Source organism: Aulonocara stuartgranti (assembly GCF_965226115.1).
Source record: "Aulonocara stuartgranti genome assembly, chromosome: 6".
Classification (NCBI taxonomy): Eukaryota; Metazoa; Chordata; class Actinopteri; order Cichliformes; family Cichlidae; genus Aulonocara; species Aulonocara stuartgranti.
This window is the reverse complement of record NC_138944.1, coordinates 29088296-29105549: the sequence shown is the minus strand read 5'-3', so window position 1 is coordinate 29105549 and position 17254 is coordinate 29088296. Positions and strand designations below refer to the sequence as shown.

Genomic DNA, 17254 nt, shown 5'->3' with positions numbered 1-17254 from the left:
CGGCGTGCCCTATAGCGCAGTGCGCCCTGTGTGTTGTAAGGAGGACGTAGTAGAGAACACCATGAGAACGCTAAAGGGTGAAGTGTGGGCGCAACCCTGAAAATGGCAAAGAGACACGCTTATGAAGCACAGTTTAAACTGAAGGCCATCAGCTACGCGGAGGAACATGGAAATCGAGCAGCGCCGAGAGAATTTAAGATTAACGAATCGATGGTTCGCAAATGGAGGAAGCTAGAAAACAAGCTCCGGCAGGTCAAGAAAACGCAGCTGAGTTTCCGCGGACATAAGGCGAGGTGGCCCGAGTTGGAGGAAAGACTCGAGCGGTGGATCATCGAGCAAAGAACGAGCGGGAGAAGCGTTTCGACGGTCACCATTCGGCTAAAAGCAGTTTCACTTTCACTTTTCATGAAACTGTGCCATTTTTCCATCCGGACCAGGACTACGGTAGCGCAGCAACTTCCAGCGGATTATAAGGAAAAGCTGGCCATCTTCCGCTCCTACTGCAGCAAACACATCGGCGACAAAAACATCCAGCCCAGCCACATCACAAACATGGACGAGGTCCCGCTCACTTTTGACATCCCGGTGAGTCACACTGTGGAGAAGAAGGGGACCAGCACGCTAGCGATACGCACAACGGGGTATGAAAAGTCTTCTTTTACTGTTGTGCTTGGCTGCCATGCTAATGGACAGAAACTTCAGCCTATGGTGATTTTTAAGAGAAAGACTTTGCCTAAAGAGAAGTTTCCAGCAGGAATCATCATTAAGGCAAATGAAAAGGGCTGGATGGATGAGGAAATGATGAAAGAGTGGCTGAGGGAGGTGTATGTAAGGAGACCAGGTGTTTTTTTTTTTTCCACGCATCACCATCGCTCTTAATCTGTGACTCTATGCGTGCCCATCTCACAGCCGATGTGAAAAAACTAGTGAAACAAATGAACTGTGAGCTTGCTGTCATTCCGGGAGGCCTGACAAAGGAACTCCAACCGCTGGACATCGGTGTGAACCGCCCGTTCAAAGTAAGGCTGCGAGCGGCCTGGGAGCGATGGATGACCGATGGAGACCACAGTTTCACCAAGAGTGGAAGGCAGCGCCGGGCGAGTTACGCCACAATTTGCGAATGGATTGTAGATGCTTGGGCTAACATGTCTGCTGGCACTGTTGTTCAAGCTTTCGCAAAAGCCGGCATCATTTCCGAGGAGCCGCACGGCACGGAAAGTGACTCTGACGGTGAAGAAAGTGAACCTGGCATGTTTGATGGAGATTTAGCGCAGCTGTTCAATTCAGACACAGAGGATGAGGACTTCCATGGGTTTGATGATAAAAATGTGAGTACCAAACTTCGTTTTGCTCCTGCTTTATTTTTAAATACGCACACTTGTATGCTTGTGTGTTGTTGATGATGACGATTACTGGTAATAAAAATGTGAGTAAGGTATCGAACTCAGGTTTGCTCCCGCTTTATTTTTAAATACGCATACGGTACTTGTATGCGCCCTATGATCCAGTGCGCCTTATGTGTGTGTTAAATACAGTAATGGCACACATAACTGAGACTGCGCCTTTTAGTACAGTGCGTCTTATGGTCGTGAAAATACGGTACGTCAATATAATCAATGGTAACAGTTGGGAAACTTACTTCTTAAACTGCTTGAGGAAAATGCCCACGTTCATCCCCCTCTTTGAGTCAAGGATGTTGACCTGAGGAAAGAAAAAAAACACAAGACACTACGATAAAACTCTGTTGAAGCTCTAGTTAAAATACAGCCAAACAAACACACCCACTCCTGGGTGTTGTTGGTTGTCTCTACGTGAGGTTCAAACCTCCTTCAGAAGCTTGTACGACTCGCACAGAAAACACGTGACTGTGCAGCACATACATTTTTAAAAAATGACCCTGAGGCCCAATTACTACTTTTAAATAGCAACTGGGCACTTTTGTGGTTTGAACTAAAGATGGTGTTTAAAGCATGCTGCAACTGTCTATGTTAAGTTAACCAGTATTGGACATGGTTGGAGACACTGGGAGTGGATGGAGTTCATACTTGCAATAATTTAACAACTCATTCAATAGAAAAATCAAATCTAGTTAATTCATGCCTGAACCTTAATCACCACCTTAATGTCTGCAGTCTAAACTCACCATTAGTTCAGTATTTTAAGCGCCCGTCTTAAACCTTCATGACAGTCACTCACCTCGTCTTTCTTGGTCTCCTTAAAGGAGCGTGATCGGGATACGTGAGTTGATGTTGCAGTTGATGCTGCTGACCCACGGAGGCCCGTCCCCGCATCCTCCTGCTGCCCAAACAGCTCCTCCACCGAGCGAACATCGATCTGGTACTGCTGCTGCCGCACCGCCAGCGTCCAGATGTTCGGCTTCCCGCGCACCTTCTCCTCTGGGATAGGCTTCCAGTAGAAGCTGCGGACCCGGCGCTTTTTCCTCCCATTGTGGTTGGATGATGTGTTTGCCAGGGGCGGAGGGGGCGGTGGTGCCCCAGGAGGTGGGGGCGGGAGGGGAGGAGGGGGCGGCACTTCATTCTGGGTGGTGTCAGAAAGCAAGGTGGGTTGACCGTGCCCAGACATAGAAGAAGGGTCTGAGGTAGTGATGGAGGAAGTGGTGCAGCTGCTCCCCTCGCTGCTACAGCTCTCTGGCTCATTTGTTGTGGATGTACAACTCATAACAAGCATCGCAAGGTTGAGCAGTCAGCATACAGTCTCTGTGCTGACACAAACTAAACAAATATGTGATCTGTATCTCCTGAATTTCCAGAGAACATCAGCTCGCTGCAGCGCTGGTTGGTGTCTCCTAATCTAGTCACTATGAACAGGCTGCATCCATTGATTCATCTCCGTCACTCAGCTGGTCATCCATCGCCCTAAGTGGGGCCTTTGAAAGACACCTCCCAGAGGTAGTGGGCAGGGGGAAATGATGGCCATGGAGCTACAAGAGCAACACAAATGACACAGGACAGGATTATACAGCGGTACCCATGCATATCATCGTCATCGACTATCTGGAATTTGAGGAAATTAAACAAGGGCACGACAGAACAAAGACGAGGGGGACCCAGTGAAGGAAACTGCAAATCCTGTTCTTTTCCATTTTTGAAGGGCTTTGAAGTCAAGCTGTGGGGTGTATAATGACTACAGACATGACACACACCCCTTAGGTTCTGTTACACAATTTCTTTTCTTTTTTTTTTTTTTTTAAACAGCCCTCATCTATGCAGCCACCAAGACAATACCGATATGCACTGTATCCCAAAAGTGACGGTTGAAGTCACACCTGAACATGTATTTAAATAGTTATTTGTGTTTCATTTTATTCAACATGAAAATACAGTTCATTTTAAAAATCCAGTAAGAGTTCGTCTAAGTCTGAGAAACAAATGGTTAAAAGTGGATTTTGTCAGACAACTCTGCAAGCTAATCTCGGAAAACAGTTTTCACATTAAGTATTTTTTTTAGAAAAAAACCTTGGCTTGTAAACCTTCCATCAGTCCTACATTTTCTGCCAGTTTCTTTGTCTTAAAGACAAATTAGACTTTGTCATCATTAAAATGACAATCTGTCACATTTGCAGGAGAGCCTGTGTTTAATAAAAGCCTCGCTGTATGGCGACAGTGGATTGATAATGTTAAATGAGAGGATGCAATATTTCTTTATCTCACCTTAAATTTCTGTAGGACATTCTGCACTGGCTGGTGCACAGCAGTAAGGACATTTTAAGTTTGTTGACGCTGCATCTCTGGAAGTAGAGTATTAGTCATCTCCTATGAAGTTTTAGAATTTACATTGTTTTACAGAGTTAATGTCACCATCACAGCCAATGTCTGTGAGAGACTCCTGTGAGGTATATGGGCTCAGCTCCCTCACCATCTACCCTTCACACTGGACTTCTTACTGGCTGCACCATTTTGTTAATAAATGATGTTCATTTAAAAGTAAACTGGTGTTGTGTTCCTCCTTGCCTTGCAGCCTTTCGAGCTGTAACGGTTATACATTATACATTTATTTATTAATAAATGAATTATTAAAAACACAACTGCTTACCACCACACACACACACACAAGCTGTGCTTTTGAATATAGCACAGATATTTGTGAAACATTAAATTCTTTATACGTCTCGCTCATGAACACTTTAGAAAATCATCCTCATTGAACACTCTCTGAAATGAGTGATCAAATGATAATTTGTGGACACTAAGAACCACTACTTAGGCCAGAAGGAAGGGAAGTGCTTGAGTTTCCTCCTCTTGCTTTTATTAACTGAATGGCAGCGCTCACTGCAGCTCTCAGTTGGAGGGAAACTGTGTTAAGTTTCAGGAGAACACATCACTCAGTGCTGGAGCTGACGTGGCTACAGTGATCTGATACTCCTCTTTATAAAAGGGTAGTTGAACAGAGGATCTGACAGAAAACAGCAGATGAACAAGATGTATGGTGGCCATGAGGGGGAGGGTACATTGTTTCCAGCACTTTGAAGAAAATAATGTGGTTTCAGAGAAAATGAACTGCTGTGATAACAAATTTCTGGTATCGATAACGGTCCATGTGGTCTCCTTCTGCTGGTTTCTAGAATTAACGCTTTGCCTCTTACACAATCGTAACATCTTAAATGGTAGTCTGCCATTGGTTCGCAGCCTTGTCAACATGATACTGATGAGGTTATAACTAATTAATAAAGCTTGCGTCACTAATAGCTTCATGTTGCCAACATTGGCTTGCACGTTCAGGTGCCCTGTCCTCAGAACTGGACCACACCATCAGTCATCTTTAATTCATCAGATGGTGAGAACATCTGACCTCACACCAACTCCCCACAGTCTGCGGTGAGGAGAAATGGCTACTGCTAACACGTGCTGCTTTAGGATCTGTTTACAGTGTTCGCTGTCATATCAGCTTTAAAGAAGCACTTGATTTCTTTCTTGTGAAACATTAGATGAGAAGATCAATAGCTTGCATGTCTGTTAATAACAGGGCTCCAGCTAGGCATCATTAGCTTGATGCTAGAAACGGGACTGCAGAATGATCAAGATTCATTGTAAACCATCACGTGTTCAAAATCCAGACCGTGGAACACCAAAACCTTCTTTAATACACGCTCATCACTCAGCCAGTGTCAAGACAACCTGCTGGAGTTTAAACCATGGATTTACACATAATGGTCTGGTTTGAAGAGTCTTTATTTCTGCTCCAACATTCATGCCAAGGTCATAAACACATGAAAACATTGATCCAACCTACACTGTATGAACAGTTCAGGCTGAAGGTGATGGGGGATATTTTTTGGCCCACCTTGGGCTCATAAATACCAACTGGTCATCATTTAAAACACCACAGCCTACCTGAGTCTTGTTGCTCATCATGTTCATCTCTTTATGACCACAGCGTACCCTTCTTCTAATGGCTGCTTCCAGCTGAATAATAAACCATATCACAAAGCTCAGTTTAACTCAAACTGATTCTTGAACATGAAAACGAGTTCACTGTACTCAAACGGCCTCTATAATCACCACATCTTGATCAGAGCACCTTAGGGATGTGGTGGAAATCTGCAACAACTGCGTGATGCTATCATGTCAACCAAAATCTCTGTGGAATGTTTGCAGCAACTTGTTAAATCTATGCCATGATTCAACTTCTAAAAGCATAAAGAGATCCAACCTGATACTTGCTAGGTGTACGTAGCAAAGTGATTTGTGAGTGTAGGTCAGTCACAACAAATTTAAAGATCAGAGCTCAGGTTCACAGGTTAACAGTGAGCTCTGACTAAAGCTATAAGACACTTATGAGTATTACTATACACCTGGCAGCAGTGTAGCTAGGAAACCGTTTACTCAAGCTATAAACTGTAAGCTATAAAAACTTGAAAACACCATAAAGACAACAAACATCTGTTATTTCACAACTGACACTTTACAGATTGTTTACTTAATCCCTGCAACACCACTGTATCACATTATGGTGTCTTTATGGACTAGACAAATGAGACATAAAGTGATGCTGACAAAGAAGCTCGGGAGATGCTTTTCACATAAAAAAGTCTAAGTTATTAAAAAAGATGAATCTTCTGCTGGCACTAACCGTGTGTCTAATAGATTCTAAATATATAAAATATAAAGCCAGAGATGATGAGCCTTCTATATGGATGGGCTTTTTGTGCTTAATTATTTAAATGAATTAAAGTTTAAAAGGTTTTAATAAAGGTGGACTTTTTTCACCTAAAAGCCAAACTAGCAGTTTTTCATTGGTTCCAGTCATGTGTGTGATAACTCCATGCGCCAAACCATTCCTCTAAAACTGAGTCCAAACGTTCCTGTCAGCTTTGTTTCAGGTTTAATGTACATTAGTTCTGTGTCTCTAAAGCGAATGACCCAGTGTCAGTGACTGGTTTGTGGCATTTCACATTCATTTAATTAAATTTCACACTGCATGAGGAAAAACCACCAACAATAGGGCAGTAACCAATGTCATCTGTCTAACGTGATTCACAGAGGAGGAAAAACATCAGTCAGTAACACGACACTGGGAAGGCCTGAGGGAATGAAATCAGACGGGCGGTTGCCAGGCTCAACACATCCACCTGCTGCCACGAGCTTCATCTAAAACATCCACCTGCTGTCGACCCGGGGGCAATCTCGCTCCAATCACTCTTCATTGGTGACAGCAAACACCACACCCTCTATGACTAACTGACCATCCACCTCTAACACAAACCAAGCTGACAACAGTCACGTTGTTATGAGCAGTTCGCCTGTCTTCTACAGCAGAAGGCTGTAGATCCTTCGCCTCCCAAAATATATCACTGCTACTGATCCAATGAGAACCACAGAAGCATCTGTACCAACTCTACCGGTTGTCCGAACCTGACTAGTCTGCATATCTTTTGAGCAAAAACTCTCCAAATTGGAATTTTCTTGTGTTTTCTTCTATGAGGTGAAATAACAGATAACAAGTTTATGAACTGAAGACACAAAAAAACCAAAAACAAACTTTAACGTGAGATAAGAGAACTCAGGAGAAAAAAAAAAATCCCCTCTAGACTTACTAAACTTTTACACTGAGAAGAGAGTTGAACAGAAAAACAAGTTGTGTCTTTTATGCCTTTGGGGACACTCAGTGAGAGGTGAAAGCAAAAATCAGGGAATAAAGAAACACAGAAACTTAACTAGGCTTGACCCAAAGACTGAGCTCACAAACAACAAAACACCAGATGATATCATGAAGTTATACAGTTCTCTCCCTAAAGTTTACCAAAAGAGTGAAGCATAAGTCAAGTGTGAAATGCATTTATATATCATCTTTAAAAGCTACTCCTCACTCCCTCTGTTCCTCCAACAACAAACTGTGGAGTAGACCAGTAAGCCTTCAGTCACACAGGTATAGAGACGAGTTGGTGATCTCCCTGGCAACCTCTGGTCATTAGAGGAAAATGTGTATTGTCCCTTTGGGACAGCCAACATCCATTCACCAACCAGTCAGGGGCTGGCGAATGGATGCTTTTGAGGATGGTACACCATCCTCCAAAATAAAAGTCAGGTCATACTACTGCAATCAACAGATTTCAAAAAAGGCAAAACTTTTACTTTGAAGGCGAATATTCTTTGTTTCCTGTTCATGTCAAACTCTTCAGTTTCACTACAGCAAGTTGTCACTAACTGGTCTCTAAGCCTTTGTGCTTGGCAGCTAATGGAGACTTAAGGATGCGTGCACAGGACAGGCAACCTCTTTATCCAAACCAAAAAACTGACAGAAATTAATTTAAATTTGAGGTGCCTCCCATCTTTGACATGTGCTGAAGAATGAATTACATCTAATGATAATTAGCTACACCATGCTGTGCAGCTTCTTTAAGCTGTTTCAGCTGAAAGCCCATTACTGCATAAATTCATGCAGTAATGGGCTCTTTTGTCTGTTGTGCATTTGCCATTTGTGTGTTTCAGCCTTACATAACTCCATGCAAAGCATTTTTTCTCCCTTTTATCCTGTAAGGATTCTAATTGGAGGTAACTGTCACCAAGTTTCCAGGGTGCCACCAAGTACAAAACAAACACAATCCACTCAAACTCTCAAATGAGTGACAGTGAAGGTCAAGGAGCCACCGCATGCTATAATGATCCCCTGTTGCTAGCTTCAAGTTCAATTTCCTGAGGGTGAGCGCGGCCCTGCAGAGCGCAAGTCTTTTACTCACACCGTAGGGGCACAGAGGCGCATTCACATGGGATTTGGTCAATTCTGCTTCGTCATCATTTCCATGGGAACGCTCGTTAGCAGAAGCTGGCTTATGCAGAGCGCAGTAGGGCGATGCCGTCGGACCTCTTTGTTTCCGACTATTTGGATCCTAACTTCACCAAACAGCAGTGGTGATGGGCTGCCAGTGATGGGATTTCAGTAGCAATTACTATCATTATTCTGTCCAGTCTATAAAATGACAAAATAAAAGGTACAGAATGTGCATACTTTAATCAACAGGCCAAGATCAAAAGACACTGAATTTGAATAAAACAAAAATAGCAGCTTTACTTTATCTTAATGTTTACTGATCTCTCCGAGTGCTTTCTACCTCCGTGAGCAGTCTGGCCTCTTTTCAGGCACAGGAAACTGCACTGCATGTTAACTCCAGTCTCATGTAAAAAGTAATCCTTTCTTTCCTCTGGTGAGAAACAAATTGCATAAAAAAAACCCTAAACATGACCCTTCTCTTGCCATCAAACTGGGCAAAGCTATGATAATGCTAGCTTGAAGCTTCGTAGTTGTCTCTGCCACACTTCTTTGCTCTACAACGTCTCAGCCTCTTTTTGGTCCCTGGAGGTAAATTATTAATTAATTTTCAATAGCAAAACAGCAATTAATATAAACAAATATACACACATTGAATTCAGTGCTTGTTCTGCGTGCTTCTATAGCAAGCATCTGTTTTTATCTTGTAGCTGAAAAGGACATTGTGTTTATTTTGAAACTCACGATGCTGGCTTATCGCTCTCATTTCCATGCGTCGCTTGCAATAAGGAGGACACAGACCAGAGTGGGAGTTAAGCATGCTGTAGCAACAGCACACAGGAACATAGCTTGCACAAACACACAGTGACGAGGCAACTATTGCTCGGATACCAAGCACAAAAGAGCTGTCAAAACTTCTCGTTTCACACACAGACAATATGAAAAGACACCGTTTAGAACAGAAACAGCCTTCGACCGCAGCTCTGGATTTTGAAGGTGACTGACTGCAGCAGCATCAGTGATGTAGTCAAGCAATAAAAAAAATAAAAAAACCTGCTCCGTCTCATAAATCACATGAAGCCACCGGTCTCATCCTCAAACAAAAGGGTGGCATATCAAATAAACTGTGCAGTGTGTCTTGTCTTTATATTAATTGCTCTTCTTGAAGTTTGTTGTAAAGATAAAATATGAAATATCGGATGAATAGCCAGACCTTTGTGACCTCGTGCCTGGTTGCATAACACACAAATGAACCACCTCCCATGTCACCAGAATAAACTAACTGGCATACACTGAACAAGGAACCTATTATTCAGGAAATCCTGGATTTATCAAATATTTTCACAGATTGCCTGCTTGTACCTCAACGTCTACATTTTCTAAGTAAGCCTCAGAATCTGACTGAGTGAATTATTTATACCACCGTGAATAAAGTAAGTTCTCTTCCAGTCTAGCTGCTGCTGTCCTGAGCATCTCAAAGATGCTGACCCAGAGTCAGCTCACCTGGGTAAACTAATGCTTTAGTGACATATTAATAACAAAAGAAGCAACATGTACAGAACTGAAATGCTATTTAATTCATTTACAAGCATTTAGTCTTATTAATCAACCATTATTAAATCAGTTAAAAGAAATAATCACCCCAAAACTGATGTGAATAAGTTGGGTGATGTATTGGTGCCTGAAACAAACAACAACGTGTTACAGAGTCTGTACAGTGGATTAACATAGCTCAAACAGAACACAGCACTTTCCTCTCAAATCTGAAACAAGCGGTTTGGAGGAGATTATTTCACAGTTCAATTTGTCTAGAGAGTAGTTAGGCCAAGGTACCACGTGGCACCTCATGCCATGTGAGGCTAAACCCACAACACTGCTGAACTTGCACCAGTGCAAGTGAATCTGCTTCAGGTCAGAATATTAACCTACTGCTGTTCACCAGTAAGCTTATGTTGCCATTTTATCTCTAGATATGCAACTTTACTGACGTGAAGAAGCAGGGAATGGGGAGAATGTTTCTTAAGCCCACAGTGAACCTCAGTCTTCTAAACCGATGAAAAACACCTGCTCAATCCTCAGTGTTGGTTTAATCCTTAAAGGAAACGTCCTGGATGCTCCCATAAACGTGACACAAAGCTGGCATACAATTGACTCATGGTGTAATATCACTGCAATTTTTAACATTCTGCAATATGCTGTGTATTGCAGGAATGCAAATTACGATTTGTCACATTAAAGTTAAAAATTTCAATATGTATTTTATCTAATAACATAAAATTATCTCAGTCAGATATTTTTTGCTGCAAAATGAAATTGTCAAGCGCATCAACGATTTCACTAAAACCTGCCATAAATGTTGCAGTAAGACAGTAAGTCTGATATCAGCTTGCAATTGAATGGAGTCAAGTTGGCAATTACATTGAATCTGTTTCTGATAATACAGCAAGACAGCTGTTTGCAGAAAGGTTGCCTGCTATTAGCTGAGGTGAGCCCTCTTATTCATAGTATTCTCAGATAAATATATATTTAATTTTATAAAATATTCATATTTAAAGTCATTGTATTGATGCAATATCGCCACTAGTAAACATCCTTTTTTTTCCATCCTGTCTCTACTCACATTTGAGCACCAAGAAAAGCTGTTGGTTACAGGTCATTGTAATGTTCATCTTGTGTCTTTCTGTAACCGTTCCAAAACCAGCAACAGCTCATTCTTACAAAGGGCACACCTACAGGGACAATGAATTGGTTGTAGTTAGCAAGTGCTATCAGTGTGAATGAACCTGAAACAACAGCTTTGTGGGTTTCTGAGTTATTAAATACAGTCAGGAAAGCACAAAACACTTAGTGAGCTATTTGTAGCACATAAAGTTCTGATTAATGATCACTTCAAGAGTTATGACATTGTGCTTTGCTGCTACACAGTTAAGTTTAATGAGTCATATAAAGAAGCTGCAAGCTCACATCAATGAATGAGCTCCTTTTTCTAGGAAAAATGGCTCTTGTAATTTCACAGAGCTTTTCACTAATACGCTGTATGTTAAAGATGGGGGAAATGCACTTGAAAGCAGTTTTTTTTTACCAGTGTTTTTAAACATTTGACAATCTGTGTCAAATGAAAAATTGATACTAAATATAGTGAAATGTAATTTTTTTCACATAAGCACACTGCAGAGGTCTAACACACAAAAGTTACTTCTAGCTTTAAAGAAAACTAAGACAATGTGCCAATAAGTTGCAATTCCTTAGCACTACAGCCGCTATCCTACAACAGCAGCAATGCAAAGAAGTTGTTTCTTGAAGACGTTAAATAATCAATTTTCATATTTTTGTTTTAATCATAAGAGTTAACGATAAAACAGGCACTAAACTTGAAGATTTTATTAGTTTTAAACATTTAGGTTAAATTTTATATAACTAAAAAAAACAAATTATGACAAAAGTGGTGTTCTTTCTTGGCCAAGTGTGTGAGCTTATGGGCTCAATACTGAATAAAATGTTAAGAATTATTTTACAAATCTCTGTCATACTAGGTTTCCAAAAAACAGACTATCCAAGGTATCAATGAGCATGCAGTTACGCAGTCAGACACACCCCTCCTCATCACATCTGTTCTTCTGAAACCAAGGCAGTGATGGTGAAAACGCTCAAAACAGGATTTCAGAAACCAATAGGTGACATCTCAGTAGCTTTGTCCATCTTTTATAAGGCCTGTGGTCCAAATACTACCTGTGACATGGTGACAACTGAAATACCAAACTCACTCCACACAACTTTTTTTTCATGTTGTACATGTTTTTATGACAAATGTCAGAACCTAACCTTAAAACAAACAAACCTTCAGTGCCTCTCTTCTCCCAGGAACAAAAGTGAGCATCAAATGGTGATCACAACAAACAAATGGTTTGAAAAGCAACACAGACTTTTACACAAATGCTACATCCAGAAAATAAACAAAAGATTTCTTTAAGTAGTTTTCAGGAAAAGTTCTCCAGGCTTCTTGAAGGACTTCTGAAGCTCTTAGTTGGATGTTGGCTGCCTTTTGTTCTGTTCTCTGTCAATATGTTCACTGCTTCAGTAATTGTGAGGAAGCCAACCCATGACTGATGGCGTTCCACTGTGTGTGTTTTATATCCAGGTATGTGTTTACTGTGTTGGCAGTGTATTTGGGATGAGCTGTAGCTCAGGAGGTGGAGCAGGTTATCTACTTATCGGAAGGTTAGTGGTTCAATACCTGGCTCTTCCAGTCTGCATGTCAAGTTTCCTTGGGCAAGATACTAACCCCAAATTGCTCTCCGATACATCCATCGGAGTATGACTGTGTATGAATGTTAGCTAGGAAGCACTAAAAGCTTAGAAGAAAGTGCTTGTGTGAATGGGTGAATGTGGCATGTTGTATAGAGGGCTTTGAGTACTCTGCTAAATAATAATCAGTCCATTTACCATTGTCACGCTGAAAGCTGAAAAAGTTGATGCTTCTCACACAGTATTACATGGTGGATCTAAATCTGATGATACATTTTTGTGTTTTTGTGAAAGGCTGCTAGAAACAAAGTGCCTAAACTATTCTTTGTCTACTATGTGTAAACACAACACTTGTCAATCCCTTCGGTTTGGAGCCTTTTTCATGCTTGAATGATTCATAGGTCAGTGTTAAGTGGCTTAATAGCCACAAAAAAACATTCCTATGAAAATGTCACATTTAAGGACTGGACTGAAAATTGGTGAAAAAGCTGTCAATGTCCAAAGGAAAACTTCACAAAGCGTGGAGAGCTGTTGCTAAAGACCTTTCTATAAAAGAAATTAAAAGGAAGTCTGACTCCTTGAAAGCAAAACTGACAGAAACACGGGTCTTCAAGACTTTTGTACTTCAACACTGGCTATCCGACTTAGATTAAACAGGCAGCTGCTTTATTATATCAAATAACAGTAACAGTGAGTTGACCAAAAACAGGCAAATGTAATATTAAAGTTAAGACACATTATTAAATCATGGTGGTGAAATAGTTTGAGCCTGGCACTGAGGAAAAGAAGTGTACTGACCATTTGTTTTTTAGGAATCATGAATGAAATGTTTGATTTGTAAGAGGGACTCTGTTTTATTTTTGTCTTCTAAAAACTACTTAGTCAGTGAATGTGTTTTTCAATCCGGCTTCATTTCCTTTGCCAGCAGCCAAAATAATCTTCTTTGTAATTATTGACAAATCTATCTCAAACAGATCAGTCATGGACAACAATAGAAAAGCCTCCCTGCATGTTTAAAGCCTTTGTTTTCATTGTCTCTGCTGCACTGAGAAACAGCGCTAGCCTGGTGACAGCTAGGAGAAATGATTTTGCACTTTAAAGCTGTAAATGGGTGAAACACAAGGATTGCCAACAGCGTCACGAATTATATTACAGCTTACATCAACTCCAAATCACTTCGTGGCTGAAGACAACAGCCTAGTATAAATATATCTTAACTTTGGATGCCAAACCTCAAATTAACCTTGTAACTGTCTTCCCTTCACTGTGTACCACAAACACCTACAGCAGCCCAAAACACAACATATCCCCCTAGCTTAGCACAAATCTGCTAATAGCAGCCTGCCACTGAAACGAGGTTTTCAGATTTTAAAGATTAAAGCTGCCAGTTGCAGAGCACGCGAGGTGCCTCTGTCAATTACTGTTTAAGCAGGCTTCAGTTAAGACCAATATGAATGAGTATCCTGGCTGTGGAACTGGTGGTACCACACCTGTCAGCTAACCTGCAACTCCGGAGGGAATTCATTTAATCATATAACCAGCAGTAATACCAGTGCTAAATCTCAAACAAACAAACAAACAAAAATCTGTGCCAATCCTCTTAATAACCAGCCAAGCAGAACATGTTTGGACCAACACCTCATTTAGTATGTGTACCAGAGCGTTCGACACATCAGACTCAAACTTAGCACCATTTCTACTACTGCTGAAATTAATAATGGACTCAGTGATTAATTTGCAGCACTGTTGATATTTTGGATTAAGTATTTGTGCTATTTGTACAAAGGCTTTTTAAAAAGATCTACTTGGGTAATAGATGTTTTCTTGAGCTAAATTTCATCTTCAGGCAATTTAGTGAGTGGACAAAAAGTTAAACTAAAAAAAAAAAAAAAAAAAAGCAGCCATCTCCACGGTTAATTTGTGCAACTTACACCATACCATCATCTATATGAATGACTAAAAGTCTTGGTGACTACTGTAAAACAATCTGTAAAACAGCACATATTGATTCACAAGTCAAATCTGATTTAAAAACGAGGCTCAAAAAAGCTGTTCTCTCAATTTTATATTTATTCTATACGATTACAGAGTCATTAATTTTACACACAAAATCAGCATCTGTCCCCATCGCACCAGGGCACTGAACAAATGCTGTGCTCATTCACACGATGGACAGTGATACCCGAGAAAAAGATCTTTGCTACAATAACTGAAACTGTCATGAACTTCAGCTGCCATGTTGGCTTGGATGATGCGAGTCCTTGTTCACCAGTTATAAGTTGATGATTGGGTCTGAGGGAGCAACTTTGGCATTACAAAAGTCTACTTTGTATTTCAATATGACTTTCATGTCATTGCTTTACAATATCTCTGGTTATAATTAATAGGACTGGCATGACACCACTGAGATATTTCACTATACCCGAGCCTTTCTCCACATTGACTCACTATAGTAAAAAAAGGACAGCAGCCTCCTTGTGCAATCCCTTCCGATCACAGGGCAATTGCACAGGTCGTCAAGTGCGAGGCAACCCGTCTCCAAACAGTTGCAGTCACTCTTAAACAGATAGGTGAAGATTTGCAAATAAGTGCAGTCTAATTTATAAATGCAGACAAGTTGCTAATGAGGGCAACTTGCCTGCAACATGTCTCTTTGCATCGGGGAACTTAGTTGTTGGTTGTATTCTGCTTTTATTCCAATATAAAACCAAGCTCCAAAGTCATCTTGCAGTTAAACCCCAGCCCTGCAGCAACCACGTCAGTATTTATGAAGGAATTTCTGCTTCAAATCTGTGAGGTTCTGGCTGCAGTCTGCATGCAAGTATTTAATTTCTGTTTTTCTGTTAGTTTTGCAATAAATGGCAATGTAGATGCAATGATTTCTTTACAAACAGAACAGACAGTTTGTCAGCTGGTCAGAGCTAACAGAAAAATGGGTGTTGTTTTGTTAAATATAACACAAACTCACTGCCTTTACTGTATCATGCTGATCGTGCTTATGTCATCCCTGAAGGCTCAGAAAACACCATGTACACCACAGTATTTTAGTTCTGTAGTACTTTGTAGGATTTGTATTTTTACTAGAAAATAAAGCCTTAATGATGACAAAGCATGGCCAAAGCTTCTTCAGAGGGAATTTTCCAGAACAACAATACACATCCTATCACAAAACAAGCCCCGAATCTAACCTAATAAAAAATACAGAGGGAAGAGAAACCCAGGTGAAACCAAAACCTACTCAGGCGGGATAGTGACACTAATGGAGGGATGAGATGGCACGGGATACACCGTCTGTGAGGCTGCAGATTTATAAAAAAAAAAGCAAAAAAAAAAAAGCGAGAAGAGCTTTATTCATCTCGCGTTTGTTCTTTTGTTAACAGGTGTTCAGTGTCTGGCCTGCAGCAGGCAACCGCCTGTCTATCTTCTCTGGCTCTGGGCTCCAGTTGTTGCTTCAGCAATATGAGGCTTGTGCCAAGATCGGCTTTAAGCAAATCTCGCTGCACCGCTTGGCTTCACTGACTGCCACAGAAGCTTAAGCATTAATCACATTATTTTGTGTATGATTTTGGAGGAAACTAGGCCTTAACCAACACATCCTGAGTGAGAATAAAGCAGGTGTTCAGGTCACCATAGAGACAACAGTAGGTTTTAACATGAAGGGAATGCAAACATGTTTACACGGCAGTGAGGAAAGTGTTTACCCAGGGGCACCAAGACACTTGAGCTGGCTTCATTAGGATACATTTTAATACCTGGGAAAGACTACCCACAGGTACACATGCATACGGCTGACATTACCCACTCTGAACACTTAGAGGCGCACTGTGAAAGGCGTGGCACTCTTCCTTGCCTTTAATTTCATTTTGAGCTCTTTTCCTGTATTAGACAGCTCACAGCTGACAGATTTGGGCATGTTTGGGACCCGAGTTGCCACCAACTATTCAGCCCCCTCTCCTGCTCCCACACAAATAAATCAAACCCCCTTAAATATCTTCCTCCTCGGGCTGACGTCAGAGCATTGAGTTTTCCATGTTACTCTCTGCCTCCACAGCAACCCGGGGGGCGACCCACCCCCCCTTGACCTGACCCAAGGAGACACCCCCCCCCTCTGAAGGGTATTGTTCCCAGCACTTGAATGGACTCCACTAACTCATCTGGGCATGGATAGCAGTGTACAAAAGCCAAGGAAAGCAGGGGCTGAGACAAAACCAGCACTGACTTACATGTTGGATTAGCTTGTGCTGGTGAAACACTTGTTTTTACTCCAGTAGTAACACACTCTATATGCATATAAGCTATAATCAATATATTTGTACTTTGGCACAAAGTTTCAGGAAATGCAAAAGCCCCAAAGGAGCACTACACACTAATCATATTTGTTTACATTTTAATTTTGTGATAGGTTACTTCCTGATTTTAATTAAAAATCATGAGTATTTTACACTCTTGTATAAAGAAACTTTTCAAATAGTTTAAATGGAGAACTTTAACTACTTTTCTTTAAGGAGGAAAAATGAAATGTAATGTAGCAAGCATTTCTAAGTATTTTTTATTTATTTATTTATTTTAAACTGATGCTGTCAAGTCCTACAGAGAAATACTGAGATACACAGTCATGACGTTTATGCACAGCAAAGCAACAGATTCAGGGCTTGAACTACACCAAATCACCAAAATGATGTAATTTTGGACGTGGACTGCATTGCAGAACACCTCGACTGTCACCTCAGAGAAAACCCCCACAAAAGAGCAGGAAGATTAAACGCTCATCGCCTCACTAAAA

The 17254-nt window shown here is 41.0% G+C and overlaps 1 protein-coding gene across 2 annotated transcripts in view; it reads right to left on the bottom strand.

Moving 5' to 3' along the window:
• The window catches only part of fhdc1 (FH2 domain containing 1), a 44642-nt gene that overhangs the window by 25091 nt on the left and 2297 nt on the right, over positions 1 to 17254 (bottom strand). For both annotated transcript variants that reach the window (XM_082535476.1, XM_082535477.1), the window contains 2 exons: positions 2197 to 2941; positions 1640 to 1701 (listed from right to left, as the gene is read on the bottom strand). In XM_082535476.1, coding sequence (XP_082391602.1) covers positions 1640 to 1701; positions 2197 to 2688 — 554 coding nt within the window. In that variant the 5' untranslated portion in view covers positions 2689 to 2941. The remainder of the gene's footprint in view (positions 1 to 1639; positions 1702 to 2196; positions 2942 to 17254) is intronic.